The 16,880-nt window shown below is 46.6% G+C and overlaps 1 protein-coding gene across 5 annotated transcripts in view; it reads left to right on the forward strand.

The window, feature by feature from the left end:
* The window catches only part of SRSF4 (serine and arginine rich splicing factor 4), a 52,277-nt gene that overhangs the window by 26,645 nt on the left and 8,752 nt on the right, over positions 1 to 16,880 (forward strand). For 4 of the 5 annotated variants that reach the window (XM_030217642.1, XM_030217645.1, XM_030217646.1 and 1 more), the window contains one exon: positions 6,817 to 6,906. In XM_030217642.1, coding sequence (XP_030073502.1) covers positions 6,817 to 6,906 — 90 coding nt within the window. The remainder of the gene's footprint in view (positions 1 to 6,816; positions 6,907 to 16,880) is intronic. The other variant, XM_030217644.1, reaches the window with a different exon arrangement.

Here is a 16,880-nt window from a genome sequence, read left to right on the forward strand (position 1 = left end):
CGGGTTGGCTACTGCCCCGCGGACCTTTTCCAAAGTAATGGGGGTCATAGCGGCCTTCCTGCTAAAGGAAGGAGTACAAGTCCATCCTTATCTGGACGACTGGTTGATCCGAGCCCCCTCTTATGCAGAGTGCGGCAAAGCTATGGACCGGGTAGTTGCTCTTGTGAGCTCCCTGGGATGGATCATCAACTGGAAGAAGAGCCAGCTGCGCCCGACTCAGTCCCTGGAGTATCTGGGAGTTCGATTCGACGCCCAAGTGGGCAGAGTGTTCCTGCCAGACAATCGGATTGTCAAGCTTCAGGCTCAGGTGGACTAGTTCCTAGTAGCCTCTCCTATTCGGGCTTGGGACTACGTGCAGCTGTTGGGCTCTATGACGGCCACGATGGAAGTAGTGCCCTGGGCCAGGGCTCATATGAGACCACTACAGCTATCTCTGCTGCTGCGCTGGACTCCGATGTCGGAGGATTATGCTGTGCGCCTTCCCTTGGATCCAGCAGTGCGCAAGGCGCTGAGCTGGTGGACGCAGGCAGACAAGTTGTCTGCAGGATTGCCTCTGGTGACCCCGGAGTGGATTGTCGTCACGACAGACGCCTCTTTGATGGGCTGGGGAGCCCACTGCTTGGGAAGGACAGCGCAGGGGCTCTAGTCTCCTGCAGAGGCAAGTGGTCTATCAACCTCCTGGAACTCAGAGCCATTCGGTTGGTGTTTTTGGAGTTCATCCCGGTACTGGTGTTGTAGCCTGTACGGGTCCTGTCGGACAATGCCACGGCTGTGGCCTATATCAACCGCCAGGGAGGTACCAAGAGCGCCCCTCTAGCCAAGGAGGCTATGAGTCTTTGCCAGTGGGCGGAAGCGAACCTGACAGTCGCCATACCTTGGAGCCCGGAGAGTGGCAACTATCTGCTCAGGCGTTCTTGGACATCACGAAGCGCTGGGGCCAGCCGAGCCTAGATCTGATGGCGTCATCGGCCAATTGCCAAGTGCCGCGCTTTTTCAGCAGAGGACGGGACCCTCGATCCCTGGGAGTAGATGCTCTTCTCCAACAGTGGCCGACACAAGAGCTCCTCTATGTGTTCCCGCCCTGGCCCATGTTGGGCAGGGTGCTAGACCGGGTGGCAAAGCATCCCGGCAGGGTAATCCTGGTGGGTCCGGATTGGCCCAGACGTCCCTGGTATGCGGACTTGATCAGGCTCTCAGTCGACGATCCTCTGCGGCTGTCAGTGGAGCAGGGCCTGTTACATCAGGGTCCCGTGGTGATGGAGGATCCCTCTCCCTTTGGTCTTACGGCCTGGCTATTGAGCGGCAGCGTCTGAGGAAGAAGGGCTTCTCAGACAAGGTCATCGCCACTATGCTGAGAGCGAGGAAGCGCTCTACTTCTACTGCTTACGCCAGGGTTTGGCGTATCTTTGCAGCATGGTGTGAAGCAGGCTCACTTTCTCCCTTCACTGCTCCAATTTCTTCAGTGTTGGCGTTCCTGCAAGAAGGTCTGGAGAAAGGCCTGTCGCTCAGTTCCCTTAAAGTCCAGGTAGCGGCTCTGGCTTGCTTCAGGGGCCGCCTGAAGGGTGCTTCCCTGGCTTCGCAGCCAGATGTGGGGCGCTTTCTCAAGGGAGTTAATCACCTGCGCCCTCCTCTGCACTCAGTGGTGCCTGCGTGGAATCTCAACCTGGTGCTAAGAGCATTGCAGAAGCCGCCGTTTGAACCCTTGTCAAGGGCATCTCTGAAAGACCTGACGTTGAAAGCAGTCTTTTTGGTGGCTATCACTTCAGCCAGAAGAGTTTCCGAGCTCCAGGCGCTCTCATGTCGAGAGCCTTTTCTACAGTTCACTGAGGCAGGAGTGACTATTCGCACAGTGCCTTCCTTTCTGCCCAAGATTGTTTCTCGCTTCCATGTGAATCAGCAGCTCTGTCTCCCTTCCTTTCGTAGGGAGGACTACCCAGAGGAGTACTCTGCTCTTAAATATCTGGATGTGAGACGAGTCATCATCAGATACTTGGAAGTGACCAATGATTTCCGGAAATCGGATCATCTGTTTGTCCTGTATGCAGGTCCTCGTAGGGGTCTGCAGGCTGCTAAGCCTACAGTGGCAAGATGGGTCAAGGAAGCCATGGCAGCGGCTTATGTGGCCGCGGGGAAGGTGCCGCCTATCCAGCTGAAGGCTCACTCCACAAGAGCTCAGGCGGCCTCGATGGCAGAGGCCGGTTCCGTCTCCTTGGAAGAGATATGCAAGGCGGCAACTTGGGCTTCGGCCCATACATTCTCCAAGCATTACCGCTTGACTGTGGCTGCTCGGGCGGAGGCCCGGTTTGGAGCTTCAGTGTTGCGGTCAGGGATTTCTATGTCCCGCCCTGGGTGAGTACTGCTTCGGTACATCCCACCAGTCTATGGATTGATCAGCTTGATGATATGGAAGGTAAAATTATGTATAATCATACCTGATAATTTTCTTTCCATTAATCATAGCTGATCAATCCATAGCCCCTCCCAGATATCTGTTTTTATTCTGGTTGCATTTCAGGTTCAAGTTTAGTCTTCAGTTATTTCAGAAAGACTTCGTGTTCAAGTTCTTTCACTTGGATTCTTCAAGAGTTGAGACGAGTTTGTGTTACAGTGAGCTGCTGCATTCCTCTCCCCTCCGTTTTACGGGGCTGGATTGAGACATAAATTCTGCCGGCACTCCCTCCCGCTTCGTGCGGCTGTAGGGCAGTTTTGTACCCCTCCCGCTTCGGCGGTGTTAGGGTCAGTCAGCTCCTCCCGCGGTTGCGGTTGCAGGATAAGCCAGATCCCCCCGCATCGGCGGGTGTGGTGTCCCTCCCCCGCTCCGCGGGGATGAGCTGGACGGATTCCCCTCCCCCACTTGTGTGGGGATGAGCTGGGTTAATTCCCCTCCCCCGTTTCGGCGGTGGTGAGCTGGGCAGAGTGTCCCTTCGTGGGTGTAATTCTCTAAGTGCTGAGTCCTGCGGATGGAGCTTTGATATCGACATACTGAGGAGTTTCCGGCAGCACATGACCACATATAGGGAGGCAAAAGTTTGCTCTCTATCTCCACCTGCTGGTAGATGGACACAACCCACCAGTCTATGGATTGATCAGCTATGATTAATGGAAAGAAAATTATCAGGTATGATTATACATAATTTTACCTTTCCCCTCCCCCCAGGACTACCTTACAGTCCCTAGTGGTGTAGTCGGAACAGGACCGATACCCCGGTCACAGCAGCTATTTTGAGAGCAGAGCCAGAATGTTCAGGAGTAACTGAGGACTGCTGCTGCCCCAACTATACCCCTAGACCACCAGGGATTAATAGGCCCAGAGGGGGTCCTGCAGGTGGGGAAGGGGGCTGGGAGAAGGAGTAACTCCTGAGAGAGGAGGAGGGAGTCAAACAGGACAGAACACAAATTTTCAGCTTCCACCAAAAACACATGGTCATTTTTGACCAAAAATTAAAATAAACTTTTGGCCAAAACCGGGCAGAAAAAGTATCTCGGGCTGGTTTGGCACCATAACCAAAACCGAAATTCAGTCGGGCTTTATCAGGAATAAGGACTAATCTTGCATCCTGGTCTCAAGAGTTCATTACTGACACCTTGGTGATTGAGCAGGACCTAGTCGATCCATTTATCAAATCAGTAAAGCAAGAAGTCTAACAACACAGAGATCATATGAATCTATATGGTGACATTTTTCCCATCTGGTCCCATCTCACAATGAAAACCCTGTTACTTGCCATTTGTCCCATAAGTTTCTCTTGTTTTATGAGGGGCCTAATGAATCTAAGACTGCCTTTAAAATCCCATCTGCCAACATGGGATCATTTGTCTGGCCAGTTTTCCCAGAACAGCCTTTTGAGCCTCCATGTAACATCTTAACTTGGAAAACACTTTTCCTAGTGGCTATAACAGCAAGAAGAGTAAGTGAAATTCGGGCCTTAGCATACTATTCTCCGTACATTCAGTTTTTTCATAAGAGTTCTACTTTGATCCCACCCCAGGTTCCTATCAAAGGAATCCATGGTTCTACCTTCCGCCACATTCAACTGAAGCTGAATCTTCTCTTTGTAAATTGGTGTGTAGACGAGCCTTGTTATATTACCTCCATCATACTAAAGATACCAGGAAGTCTTTGCAACTACTTCTAACATGCAGTCCTAGCAACCCTGGTCTGCCTGCTTCTAAGTGAACCCTAACAAATTGGGTCTCAATGTGTGTACTTTTGTGACTTCATACAACCGGCACATCCTGGACACATGGTACCAAACCAGTTATAACCAAAAGCCACCTCTGTGGTATGGCTAGATTCCACGCCCATGCTTGCAGTATAGAAGGATACTGCATGGCCCTTGAACCAAGACTGTTGCTGAAGTAACCAGCCTAGCTTATGTTGGGGTGGGGGGAGGGAAATATAAAAGAAAAGTTTGCAGGTAATTGCAAATAAAGGCCCAATGGGCCAGATCCTAGTCGCGGTTTCAGTCATTTGGACCAGAATTGCAAAGGAGCAAGAGGTAATTGGTAGGTTGGGTGGGGGGACTAGTCTGGTTTGCTCTTTAGACTGTTGACTTAGATTGTATATGAGTATGTGAGCTGATTTGATTGTATATTCATTTTGAATCCTGTTGAATATCTTTAAGAACTTGTAATCAGTTAGATTTCTGCTTGGAGTATTGTAGATAGTAGAATCAAAGACTAGCCAATAACAGGGTTCACTGCAGTTTGTTGTGAGCTTGTCCTGCTTATAATCAAAAGAGAAAAACGCCTATATTGCGACCCAAATCGGGAGATAGGCGTCTTTCTCCCATGGGCGCCCAAATCGGTATAATCGAAAGCCGATTTTGGGCGTTTCCAACTGCAATCCGTCACGGAAAACGGGTAAATTTGACGGGGGCTTGTCGGAGGTGTGGTGAAGGCGGAACTGGGGCGTGGTTATCGGCCGAGGAGAGATGGGCGTCTTTAGCTGATAATCAAAAAAAAAGATTTTGGGTCACTTTTTGTGGACCCTTTTTTTTTTTTCACGAACAAGTCCCAAAAAAGTGCCCCAACTGACCAGATGACCACTGGAGGGAATCGGGGATGACCTCCCCAGACTCCCCCAGTGATGTCTAACCCCTTCCCACCAAAAAAACCCCACTTTAAAAACTTTTTTTTCCAGCCTGTATGCCAGCCTCAAATGCAGTACCCACCTCCATGACAGCAGAATGTGTTCTATCCTCTGACAGCCTTTCCCTGGTTCTGATGTGGCTCTCGGGTGAGTGTGACACCTTTTCTGTTATGCGCGCTGCAGAGTCACATCAGCAATGCATTGTGGTGGGTGTAGGGTATTGGGCTCCGTGATTCCACTAGCTTATGGCAAATGCTCACGATGTTGGTAGGCTCTACTCCCATGGTGCTTTTCCCCCTGCTTACTGGGTCAGAGTGTGCCCTGTTTTGTTTCCGGTAGTCCATGAGGTAGTGGCCATTTTTGTTAGCCAGTTTTAGATCCCTTTCACGTGTTAGCCACGTTACAGAACTTAGTTCTTACCTTGAATGTGGCTGAAAGAGGGCATTGTACACCATTCTGCCAGCTCTGACCTACTGCTCATCTCAGGGAGACTCGTTGCCAGTGGGGCACAACCTCTGATCTGCAGTTAACTGTGAGTAAGCGTGCTTATTCCAATAAAGGATGTTTTCGGAGAGATTAGTCTTCAGGTGTCAACTGGTGTGCCAATGCTATATAGCAGCAACAAGTCCTAGAGGCCCGTGTGTATGCAGGTCCCTGGAGCACTTTTAGTGGGTACCGCAGTGCACTTCAGCCAGGTGGACCCAGGCCCATCCTCCCCTACCTGTAACACTTGTGCTGGTAAATGGGAGGCCTCCAAAACCCACTGTGCCCACATGTAGGTGCCCCCTTCACCCCTAAGAGCTATGGTAGTGGGTTTTGGGGGAGGGGGGTTGGGGGTTGGGTGCTCAGCACCCGTGGTAAGGGAGCTATGCATGTGGGAGCGTTGTCTGAAGTCCACCGCACTGACCTCTAGGTGCCCAGTTGGTGGCCTGGCATGTCAGGGGGGCGAGTGTACTACGAATCGTGGTCCCTCCCACAACCAAATGGCTCGGATTAGGACGTTTTTGAGCTGGGCGTTTTTAGTTTCCATTATCGCTAAAAAAAAAAACAAACGCCCACTGGCTTCCACTCAAAGAACGTATCATGTTCAAGGTCTGCACTCTGGTTCATAAAATCATTCAAGGAGATGCCCCGGCCTACATGTCAGACCTTATTGACCTGCCACCCAGGAACGCTAAAAGATCAGCACGCACATTCCTGAATCTTCACTTCCCCAACTGTAAAGGACTAAAATACAGATTAACACATGCGTCTAGCTTTTCCTACACGAGCACACAGCTGTAGAATGCTTTGCCATTTGACGTAAAAACAATGTGCGACCTAATCAACTTTCAGAAATCACTGAAGACTTACCTCTTCAACAAGGCATACCACAATGAACCATCATGGGAACTGTAACGCATCACTGCTTACCTGATATTCCGAATGTGATCTCTCTATACCTGATTACTTAATTCTATTATGTTATCCATGTTCTTTATGTAATACCAATTGTATCTTTTACTCTGGAATGGCGATTGCCATGACAGAACATTGTAAGCCACATTGAGCTTGCAAATAGGTGGGAAAATGTGGGATACAAATGCAGCAAATAAATAAATACCCCCTGCTCCTCCTTCTGTGATGCTAAAGTTGATTTCAATTTGATAGTAGCCTCTTGTATGTGCTTGAATTGATTTTAATAAACGGAGTGTATGTAAATTTCTTTTATTTATATGTTTCAGGTCTCGCTCTCGAAGTAAACACTCTCGAAAGAGCAGAAGTCGGAGTGCAAGTAGTAAAAGTAGCCACTCAAAGAGCCGTTCAAGGTCAGGGTAAGTGTGTATTTTAATACTCACAGAAATGTTTTAGGATTGATAGGATGTGAAATTTCATCTTCTGTCCATTTCCTTTCCATGAGTCCTGCCAGACTAATCTAGACCAAGTGGTTCATGTCCCTCCTGGCAGCAGATGGAGATAGAGAAAAAAAGTTCAGAGTTGACTTCATTCCCTTTACTTGGGAGCTGGTGGTGCCTTCTCTTCTCTTTTATTCTGGAGAATAAAAACTGTTTTAGTCAAGCTTCCAAAACTTCATCAAAACCAAATATGATGGAGACAAAAATGTCTGTCTTTGGTTACTAACTCAGAGACAAGATAAGACTCAAAATCAAGAGTAAAATTAGTCCTAAATAACTTCAGAATGGACAACAGTGCTTGCCGTTTTTATTCTTGATATTCTGTGGCCCCCCTGATCAGGTGCTGGACTAAGGGAGGCCTTACACCTGACTTGAGAATTGTGGTCCCTGTCCTGGCTTACCAAGTGTTGCCTTTCCTACAATTAGAAGAGGTAAGTATAAATTCTCTATAGTCAATGATGATGTCATTGACTGAGCCAGTGTGTGACACTTTTCTCCAGCTCAGAGAAGCTTTTTTAGTAATCTCTACTCTGATCAGTCTTTCTTCATTGCTGCCAAGTGCAGATGCAGTTGTCACAGAAAGATTTTTCAAAAAAAAAAAAAAAAAGTGGATGTGGGAGAAGGCCTAATAGCCTTCCCCCCCCCCCCCCCAAAAAAAAAGGGGAAAGAAAAACTGAATAGTGTGTGATATACACATCTTCTCATGACTATGCTGTTAGCTACTGTCTCTTTTCCTGCCCAACCACTTCTGAGCCCAGTGCAGGCAAACTACATTCTAGCAGCAGCAGGAACACTGAGAGCGCAGACCTCGCATCACCAGAACCATTACTTCATCATCATCACCCCTGCCCCCCACACACACACTTAGTTGTAGGAGCTAATGTGATGTCTGCCGTCATGAATCTCAATGCCCCTCTTCTCCCCCCCCCGGTGGAGCAAAGAAGCCCTCCCACAAGGCTATTCTGCTTCAGGCAGACCACAGGGAGATACATCATCTACAAAACCAAGGTAGGAAAAAAAAAAACTTTTGATCATAGATACACTCAGCTCAGGGGAAAAACTGCAGAAAGCCCCAGAAAGCAGCGACTTCTGGCACACAAGCAAGCAAGTCAAGCTGTCAAGTGTGATGCATAGATCTACAGGTCAAAGTTAATCTTCTGGTCTAGTTGCCTGGAAGGGTAGGAAAGTGATTTGCTTTTTTGTTAAAATAAAACTATCTAATGCATGCAAACTTTTAGGCCCAAGGGCCACATTGTGAACCATTACTGTCTAAAGCTAGGTTTGGGGAGGGGGGCTATAGGTTGATCTATAAGTGCATTCACTCTGCAGCCCCTCACTACCTCTCCACCCTCATCTCTCCCTACACTCCTTCCCTAGAACTCCGTTCACTAGGCAAATCTCTCCTAATTGTACCCTTCTTCTCCATCGCTAACTCCAGACTCTGCTCCTTCTATCTCACCGCACCTTATGCCTGGAATAGGCTTCCTGAGCCATTATATCTAGCTCCATCCCTGGCTGCCTTCAAATCCGGGCTAAAGGCCTACCTGTTTGATGCTGCTTTCGACTCCTGACTTGTAACTTTTATCTTATCCTTATGTGTCCTTCTGTCTGTCCTTCCCTTCTCCTTTTTGGTCCTGTCTGTTTGTCCTGATTTAGATTGTAAGCTCTTTTGAGCAAGGACTGTCTTTTCTTCATGTCAATTGTAAAGCGCTGCGTACGACTGGTAGCGCTATAGAAGTGATTTATAGTAGTAGTAGTTCTGCCGGGACCATTCCCCTTCTTTCTAAGCAGTTAGAATTGCCATACTGGGACAGACCAAGTTCCATCAAGCCCAGTTTCCTGTTTCCACCAGTAGCCAAGCCAGGTCACACATACCTGTCAGGGATCTCAAAAGAGCAGCCTATATTTTTCCCCTCAACTACTCCCACCAGCCCTTGGTTCCCTTTGTCTAATATTACATTTTGTATGAAGATCAGAAACCATTCAATGTGACATACATGCAGTAATAGGAGAAATTAGGAAGGGGGGGGGGGACTTTTTCTCATTACTATACTTCAAATGCACCAATAGATTAGAATTTGTATTTATTTTTAAATTTATCTTACAGTCCTGTAGTGTATCCTTAAGGATGTCATAGCCATGTCAGTCCTTCAGATCCTACAGGATCTACAGATTTTCATATGGAAAGCTTCTCTCTCAGTCCAACCAAATTCAAGATATCTCCAGTTCTCCGGGTGCTTGGACACAACTAACCTCAGCTCCTGCACCAATCAGTAGTATCTGAGGCAGCCCTAAATGCATTAGAGCATCTAAGTTGCAAGCATACATCCCTTTTAGCAAGGAACACAAAATGCTAGGCAACATGGAACAAATCAACCAAAGCGCAATGCTAAATCTGAAAAAGTAGTCTACCAGTTTCAACTTCTACTCCACCACCACACTGTTCTTCAGCAACCTGAGGATGTCTTCCAATTACTCTCCTCTTCCTAACAGGAGCAAATTTCTTGCATTGGAGGTACTTTTTCAAGGTCAAGGATGCAGTATTCCAGATAAGATAACTGCTCAACAGTAAGTGCTTACCTCCCAGCCCAATGAACAACCTACCTAGTTTCAGAGAATGCTACAGACAGCAATACAAAAGACTCTACCACCACCAATATTTTCAGCAATTTTTTTTCCACAAAGATGGTATGAGCTGTACCTGAGAACTAAGCACAGTGTCAAAGGCCATGTGATCACAATCAGTAAACAACTTTCACTGTTTCCAAGAGGAAGTCAGCCCCCAGTTTTTGACTATCTACCAGTGGAGATGGGGGTGGGGGGGGGGGGGGGAGAGCTTCTAACACTTGGGAAGTTTGACAAAGCATCACAGTGGACCTTTGGGTCCTCAGCATGAAAAAGGGTTTCAAAATGTTTCCAGATACCCATCACATTCTGGACAGCCCAGCACAAGTAGAGTCCCCCACCATCATTTCTCCATACTGGTGTATGAGATCCTTGTCCTCATACAAAACAAAGTGATAGACGTTCTACCACACCAATGGTGGCAATGTTTTTATTCCAAATTTTTTCTCATCCCCCCCCCCCCCCACCCCAAAATCTGAGAACCTTAGAACGGCAAAAACAGATCAGGATCAAGGCTGGAGTGGACTTCAACAACTCCAGTATTTGGGAAGTAGGACCATTTGTTGGGCAGATTGGATGGACCATTCAGGTCTTTCTGTCAACATTTACTATGTCACTATGTCCTCCACAACCTTAATTTGTGCCTCAGAAAGGAAAACTTTAAGATGAACTCTGACCACGATCCTACTACTGGACCAGACTTACTGGCTTACTTCTCTAGAACTGATGGGTGCCTACACCCACACTCTGATCCACCCAAAATATAATTCCTATGATTTACTTTCCTGGATCAACACTTCCAGTACAAGATTCTTCCTTTCGGACTTTCTTCGGTACCCAGAGTGTTCACAAAGTGCCTTGCCGGTAGTCGCTGACCATCTGCACAGGAACAGACACTGGGTCTGACCCTATCTAGAAGACTGACTAATATCCGGTGATTTACATGTTAACCAGACTCTACAGGTCACTGCAGTCCATATATTTGATAGGATTTTATTTTATTTTATTTTCAAATTACATTTCTCATGTTGTTTCTAGCCCAAAATGACAGGAGCAGTTTTGATACTTTTCCTGTGTCATGAAGAAAGTATGCATACTTGTTGATGTTAACATTGCTACTTGGTTGCCTTTCCAAATAAGTACAACCTTGTTGCTAAGTCGAGTTTTGAAAGTTCTTAGGACATTGACAATTGCTCCGAGTTCCAGATATAGGGGGTAAAGCTCTTGCCGTTATATAACCAGTGTATCATAGACGAACATATTTCAACCTACTGTGCTGGCTTATGTCATTGGCTGCTCTGTGTCTGAAAGAGTTATGCTTTGCATCTGAGGATTCCTGGCTTTGACCCTAGCTCTGTCTATCCAGTGACATCTGGCTAAGTTTGAGGTGTGCATATAGCCTTGGACGAGGACAATTGTTTATGCAGCCCCAAACTACTTGGAACCCCAGGAACTGGGGAGATAGCCAAGATAACAAATGTACTTAACATCTGCCATAATTACAACAATGGGGGCATGGACCAATCACCTGTTTCTGATGGTATTTAAGATGCATCTACAAAAGCACAGATCAGATCATCAACATCACAATGACCATGATGGGCATAACAGAAAATTACCACCACCTTGAACCTGCTGCTCCAGCTGTTATCATGAGATGACCCAATACCAACCAACTGAGGTCGTGCAAATATTTTAAGGTCTGTGATCACTAACAGCTGGGTTTTTCAAGTGGCTTTTGCCAGTAGGGGGTGTGTTATTCCATATGACATCTGTTCATGTTATTATTCTTGCATTAGGGACTTTTAAATTTGTCCTAAACTTCTGTTTACACTTTGTTTTTATAAATGAATCTCTGTTTACTCCAAGTTGCTGATCAGTGAGTAAAAGGAGGGAATTCTGAATTCTGGGACCTTATTTTGTAGATGTGGTTTCCCCTATATTTACATGTCTAAATCATACTTTCCAAAGGGGGGGGGGGGAGTCATAGAGGGGCATAATCGAACGCGAACGCCTATCTCCATGGGCGTCTGTGTCCGAAAACGGGTACGTGAAGAGGCGGGACAGACTGTATTTTCGAAAAAATGGACGTTTTTCAGCTGGGCATTTGTTTTTTTTTTTGCGATAATGGAAACTAAAAACGCCCAGCTCAAAAACATCCTAATCCGAGCCATTTGGTCATGGGAGGGGCCACGATTCATAGTACACTCGCCCCCCCTGACATGCCAGGACACCAACTGGGCACCCTAGAGGTCAGTGCGGTGGACTTCAGACAACGCTCCCACATGCATAGATCCCTTACCACGGGTGCTGAGCACCCAACCCCCCTCCCCCAAAACCCACTACCCACAAATGTACAACACTACCATAGCTCTTAGGGGTGAAGGGGGCACCTACATGTGGGTACAGTGGGTTTTGGAGGCCTCCCATTTACCAGCACAAGTGTTACAGGTAGGGGAGGATGGGCCTGGGTCCACCTGGCTGAAGTGCACTGCGGTACCCACTAAAAGTGCTCCAGGGACCTGCATACACGCGGGCCTCTAGGACTTGTTGCTGCTATATAACATTGGCACACCAGTTGACACCTGAAGACTAATCTCTCCGAAAACATCCTTTATTGGAATAAGCACGCTTACTCACAGTTAACTGCAGATCAGAGGTTGTGCCCCACTGGCAACAAGTCTCCCTGGTACTGAGATTAGCAGTAGGTCAGAGCTGGCAGAATGGTGTACAATGCCCTCTTTCAGCCACATTCAACGTAGAACTAAGTTCTCTAACGTGGCTAACACGTGAAAGGGATCTAAAACTGGCTTACAAAAATGGCCACTACCTCATGGACTACCGGAAACAAAACAGGGCACACTCTGACCCAGTAAGCAGGGGGAAAAGCACCATGGGAGTAGAGCCTACCAACTACCAACATCGTAAGCATGTGGCACAAGCTAGTGGAATCACGGAGCCCAATACCCTACACCCACCACAATGCATTGCTGATGTGACTCTGCAGTGCCCTTAACAGAAAAGGTGTCACACTTACCCAAGAGCCACATCAGAACCAGGGAAAGGCTGTCAGAGGATAGAACACATTCTGCTGTCATGGAGGTGGGTACGGCATTTGAGGCTGGCATACAGGCTGGAAAAAAGTTTGTAAGGGGGGGGGGGTTGGTGGGAGGGAGTTAGTGACCACTGGGGGAATCCGGGGAGGTCATCCCCGATTCCCTCCAGTGGTCATCTGGTCAGTTGGGGCACTTTTTTGGGACTTGTTCGTGAAAAAAAAAGGGTCCAAAAAAAGTGACCCAAAATTGCGGTAAAAACGCCTTCCCCCCCCCCCCCCCCCCCCCCCCCCGATTATCAGCTAAAGACGCCCATCTCTCCTTGGCCGATAACCACGCCCCATTTCCGCCTTCACCACGCCTCCGACACGCCCTCGTCAACTTTACCCATTTCCGCGACGGATTGCAGTTGGAAACACCCAAAATCGGCTTTCGATTATACCGATTTGGGCGCCCACGGGAGAAAGACGCCCATCTCCTGATTTGGGTCGCAATATAGGCGTTTTTCTCTTTCGATTATAAGCAGGATAGCTTTACTCTCACAGAGAACACTGATGTGTAGTCCACACTCTTATTGATTCCATATCCTCTGTATGCTGAATTGGAGAAGAGAGGCCACCAGCTGTGCTTGGATGCGTTTGTGGTAATCATCTCTTAGTGGTCCATGTCTGGAACAGAAGACCATGGTGAGATTCTGTGGAGCATTCAATCACTGTAGATAGCATGGGATGGTATCTCGCAAAGGAGTTTTTGTGTTGTCAATGTTGTTCCCAATGCACTTTACAAGTTACTGTAGTAGTTACATGTGCAACCTAGCTTAATGTACCAGATGGTCTTTGGTTGCTGTTGGAAGACACTGCTGATGATTGCTCTGATGGTTGCTGAGGGCGCTCAGCTTAGTTGCATGCTAAATTGAATTATAGTATTGGTTTTAAACAAAAACTTGCTACTTTGGTATCAACATAAAATCCTATGAAGTATATGGACTACCACTTGCCCAGATGCTTTTGGCTCCCTTATAGTGAGGAAAGTTATCACAATGCGGCACACGTAGAGATCACCCAAGTCAGAAGTGAAATGTGAAAGATTCATTTCCTTAGCGTCCCTCCGGACCGGACCAGGATTGGACTGATGGGTTGTGCTCGCCTACCAGCAGGTGGAGACTGAGAAAAACTCTGACTCTTGAGAGCCAATAGGAGCCCTGGCCATGTGACCTTAGCCCCAGTATTTTCTCAGTCTCCCAGCAGGTAGGAAGTGAGCCCTTTAGTCTCTCTCTATCTCTTTCTCTTTTAGAGGTTCATAATTACAACAACAATAATACTACCTCTTCTTCTGTGCCTAGGAATTCTCTATTAGACGCTGGGCAGGTAGGAATTTCTTTTTCCTTTCTTTTACAGCCTCTGGGGGTGTTAAACTCGGGTGTCCCCGGGTCCCTCCCCCCTTCCTCCCCATCTCCCACATGTAGCTGGGAAGGGCTACCCTTTGTTTAGAAAGGTGTATGTCTTTGGGAGAGGCAGCCACTCTAGAAAGTCACAATTTTAATGAGCAAGCTCAACTGTTTAAAAAAAAAAAAAAAATGTATATACCCAGGCTGTTAACGAGCAGGCAGCTCTGTGCTATTCTACTTCTCTTCAGCACTGTCTTTTCTAACTCGGGAAAAAAAAAAAAAAAAAGAAACTTAAGAGAATATTTCTCTTTGGGGATTGTACTTTAAAAGAGTTAAAACAAATAGAAGGAAATTACGAGAAGAAGTCCTTTTTTCTTTCCCCAGATTTTTCCTGGCAGTCAGCTCGGTTGTGATTTATTATGCTTGCGGAGTTTTTTCTTTTCTACTTCAGCTGTGAAAAAAAAAATAAATAAATAAAAGATTGGAAAATTCAGTGTTTTAGACTTTAAAGGGCGATTTTTTATTTTCACAATTATGTTCCTCCGTTTTTTCTGGCGTTTTAGTAGCTGTGAATTGAAATTAAAAAAAAAAAAAAATGGCGCGAACCGCTTCGGCGCGCGCCCGCTCTTCTCCGATCGGTCTGAAAAGCTCAGGATGTGCTGCGCTGTCTATTAGCGTCGGAGGAGAGGCTAAAGCATGTTTTTGCTCGGCACTGGAGGGTAACTTTTTGCTTCCTCTACCAGCGGCAGCGATTTCCGGCTTCTTCGTTTGCGATCGCATCTCCTTTCATGTCCTCCGTGTTTTTTCTTCTTTGATCCTCGTTCTTTTACTTTGGGCGCGCTAGGTAGCCATGTTTGCCTCCAGCTGCAGTTCCCTTTACGAGGCAGCGTTTCTCCGGTTCGGTTTTGTTTTTTCTCGGGAGTGTAGAAGGAAACGGAGATGTTGTTTCTGGGGTAGTCTGGGGATTTGCAGCAGACGGGTATTTCCCTCGGGTCTTTTCTTCTTTGGCCCAGGGTCTGGCCATGGGTCAATGACTGCTTCTCTATACTATATGTTACATAAAGACTCATGTGGGCTCTTTGGAGCAGGGATTGTCTTTCTGTGTGAGGTGTTCTGCGCTGCGGGCATCTGGTACCGCTATACAAATGTTAATAATAATTATAATAATATTTTGCTTGTCCCTTATGTTCTTAATGTCAGGTCACCCTTTAGGAGATACCTGTATGTTTTTGGTGTCGATATCTTTTGCTTTTGTATTTGGCCAGACTGTTTGATATTTGTGTGTGAGTAGATAGAGCACAGTGAGGATAGAGCACAGTGAGGACCTCTTTCACAGTATTTTTTGCCTTTTCTCATGTCAGGTATTTGATTTTTGTGGCAATTCAGGTAGCTGCACTTGCTACAGTCCTGTCTACCAAGCTCCCAATCATTCAGCTGCCTTAGCAGGCATGCTTTATTCATGTCTTCCCTTCTTTTCCAACTGCCTTGAAGCCTCTCATATTTCATTTTAGCTTTCTTCTGGTTTTTACAGGACATATGGTCACTTAGAGAATAAAGTCATCCTTTCACTTAAAGATAGTGGACGGTCCTCAAACCATCTACTCGTGTTTTTCTCTACTCTATCAGTTCAGCATTGGCAGATTATAAACATCCTGGTTTGGTCCAGTATGCCTATATATACCATCTGCTATCTCTTCCTCTTCCTTAGAGACCTGATGTTATATCAAGCTTTCTTGAATTCAGATGCAGTCTTGTCTACACTGCCTTCACCAAGTGGCTGTGGCACAACTTCACTTTTTTCATTTTCATTCTATGCGCCTTCACTCCAGAGTGTTCTTTCAATTGGAAGGGGATTCAATCACTTCCTGTGTATTTAGGCCATAGGTACATAAGTATGGTTATGCTGGGTAAGGCCTAAAGTCCATCAAGTCCAGCATTCATATCTAATGGGCATAGGTACATAAGTTTTGCCATTCTGGGGAAGCTCAAATGTCCACCTTTCTACAGCCAGAACAGCATTAAAAAAAAAAAAAAAACCTCTCACGAGAGTATCGAACAGAAATCTCTGCTCCAAAAGCAAGGCTGTGCAGTAATTCTGCAAACTAATGCATACAATATTTGTCATGGCTGTTCACCACTAGGAATACTGGGGACCCTGGGCCTAGGTTCGGTGTTTTAACCTGCAACAAGCTCAACATTCATATCTATTGGGTGTGAGTCTGGTACTACTACTACTACTACTTAACATTTCTAGAGCGCTACTAGGGTTACGCAGCGCTGTACAAATTAGCGGAGAGGGACGTTCCCTGCTCAGAGGAGCTTACAATCTACATCTCAGTGAGGGAGGACGCATGACAGTGGTACGTGGATTAGTGGTATGTGGATTAGGGAGATCCAAGAAATTACAGGCCGGTGTCTCAGACGTTCATACTGGGACAATTTTTTTCTGTCCGGAGCGTACTACCATAGCTGGTGGACTCCTATAGGTGGACTCCTATATTCAGAACTTTCTATATTCAGAACTTACCCAACTATGGAACGCCATAGAGATAGGGTTGGAGTTTGTAGCCCTATTTCACTGGTGTCCTTGGTCACCCTTCCTCTTCTCCTCAGGATCCAGAGAATGGTTAATTTTTTTTTTTTTTTTTTTTTTTTTTTTTTGCTTATGCATTAACCGGTCATTTTCAGCAGTACTCTCTCTTCCGTTTTTATAGATCTAAGAGGATGTTCATTGCGCTCTTAGGGTCATTTCATTCTTACCTAGACGACTGCCTAATTGGAGAAAGTCTTATCAGCAGAGTTCTCAGGTCACGCACCGGGTGTTGCAT

This window comes from Microcaecilia unicolor, chromosome 11 (genome assembly GCF_901765095.1).
Source record: "Microcaecilia unicolor chromosome 11, aMicUni1.1, whole genome shotgun sequence".
Taxonomy (NCBI): domain Eukaryota; kingdom Metazoa; phylum Chordata; class Amphibia; order Gymnophiona; family Siphonopidae; genus Microcaecilia; species Microcaecilia unicolor.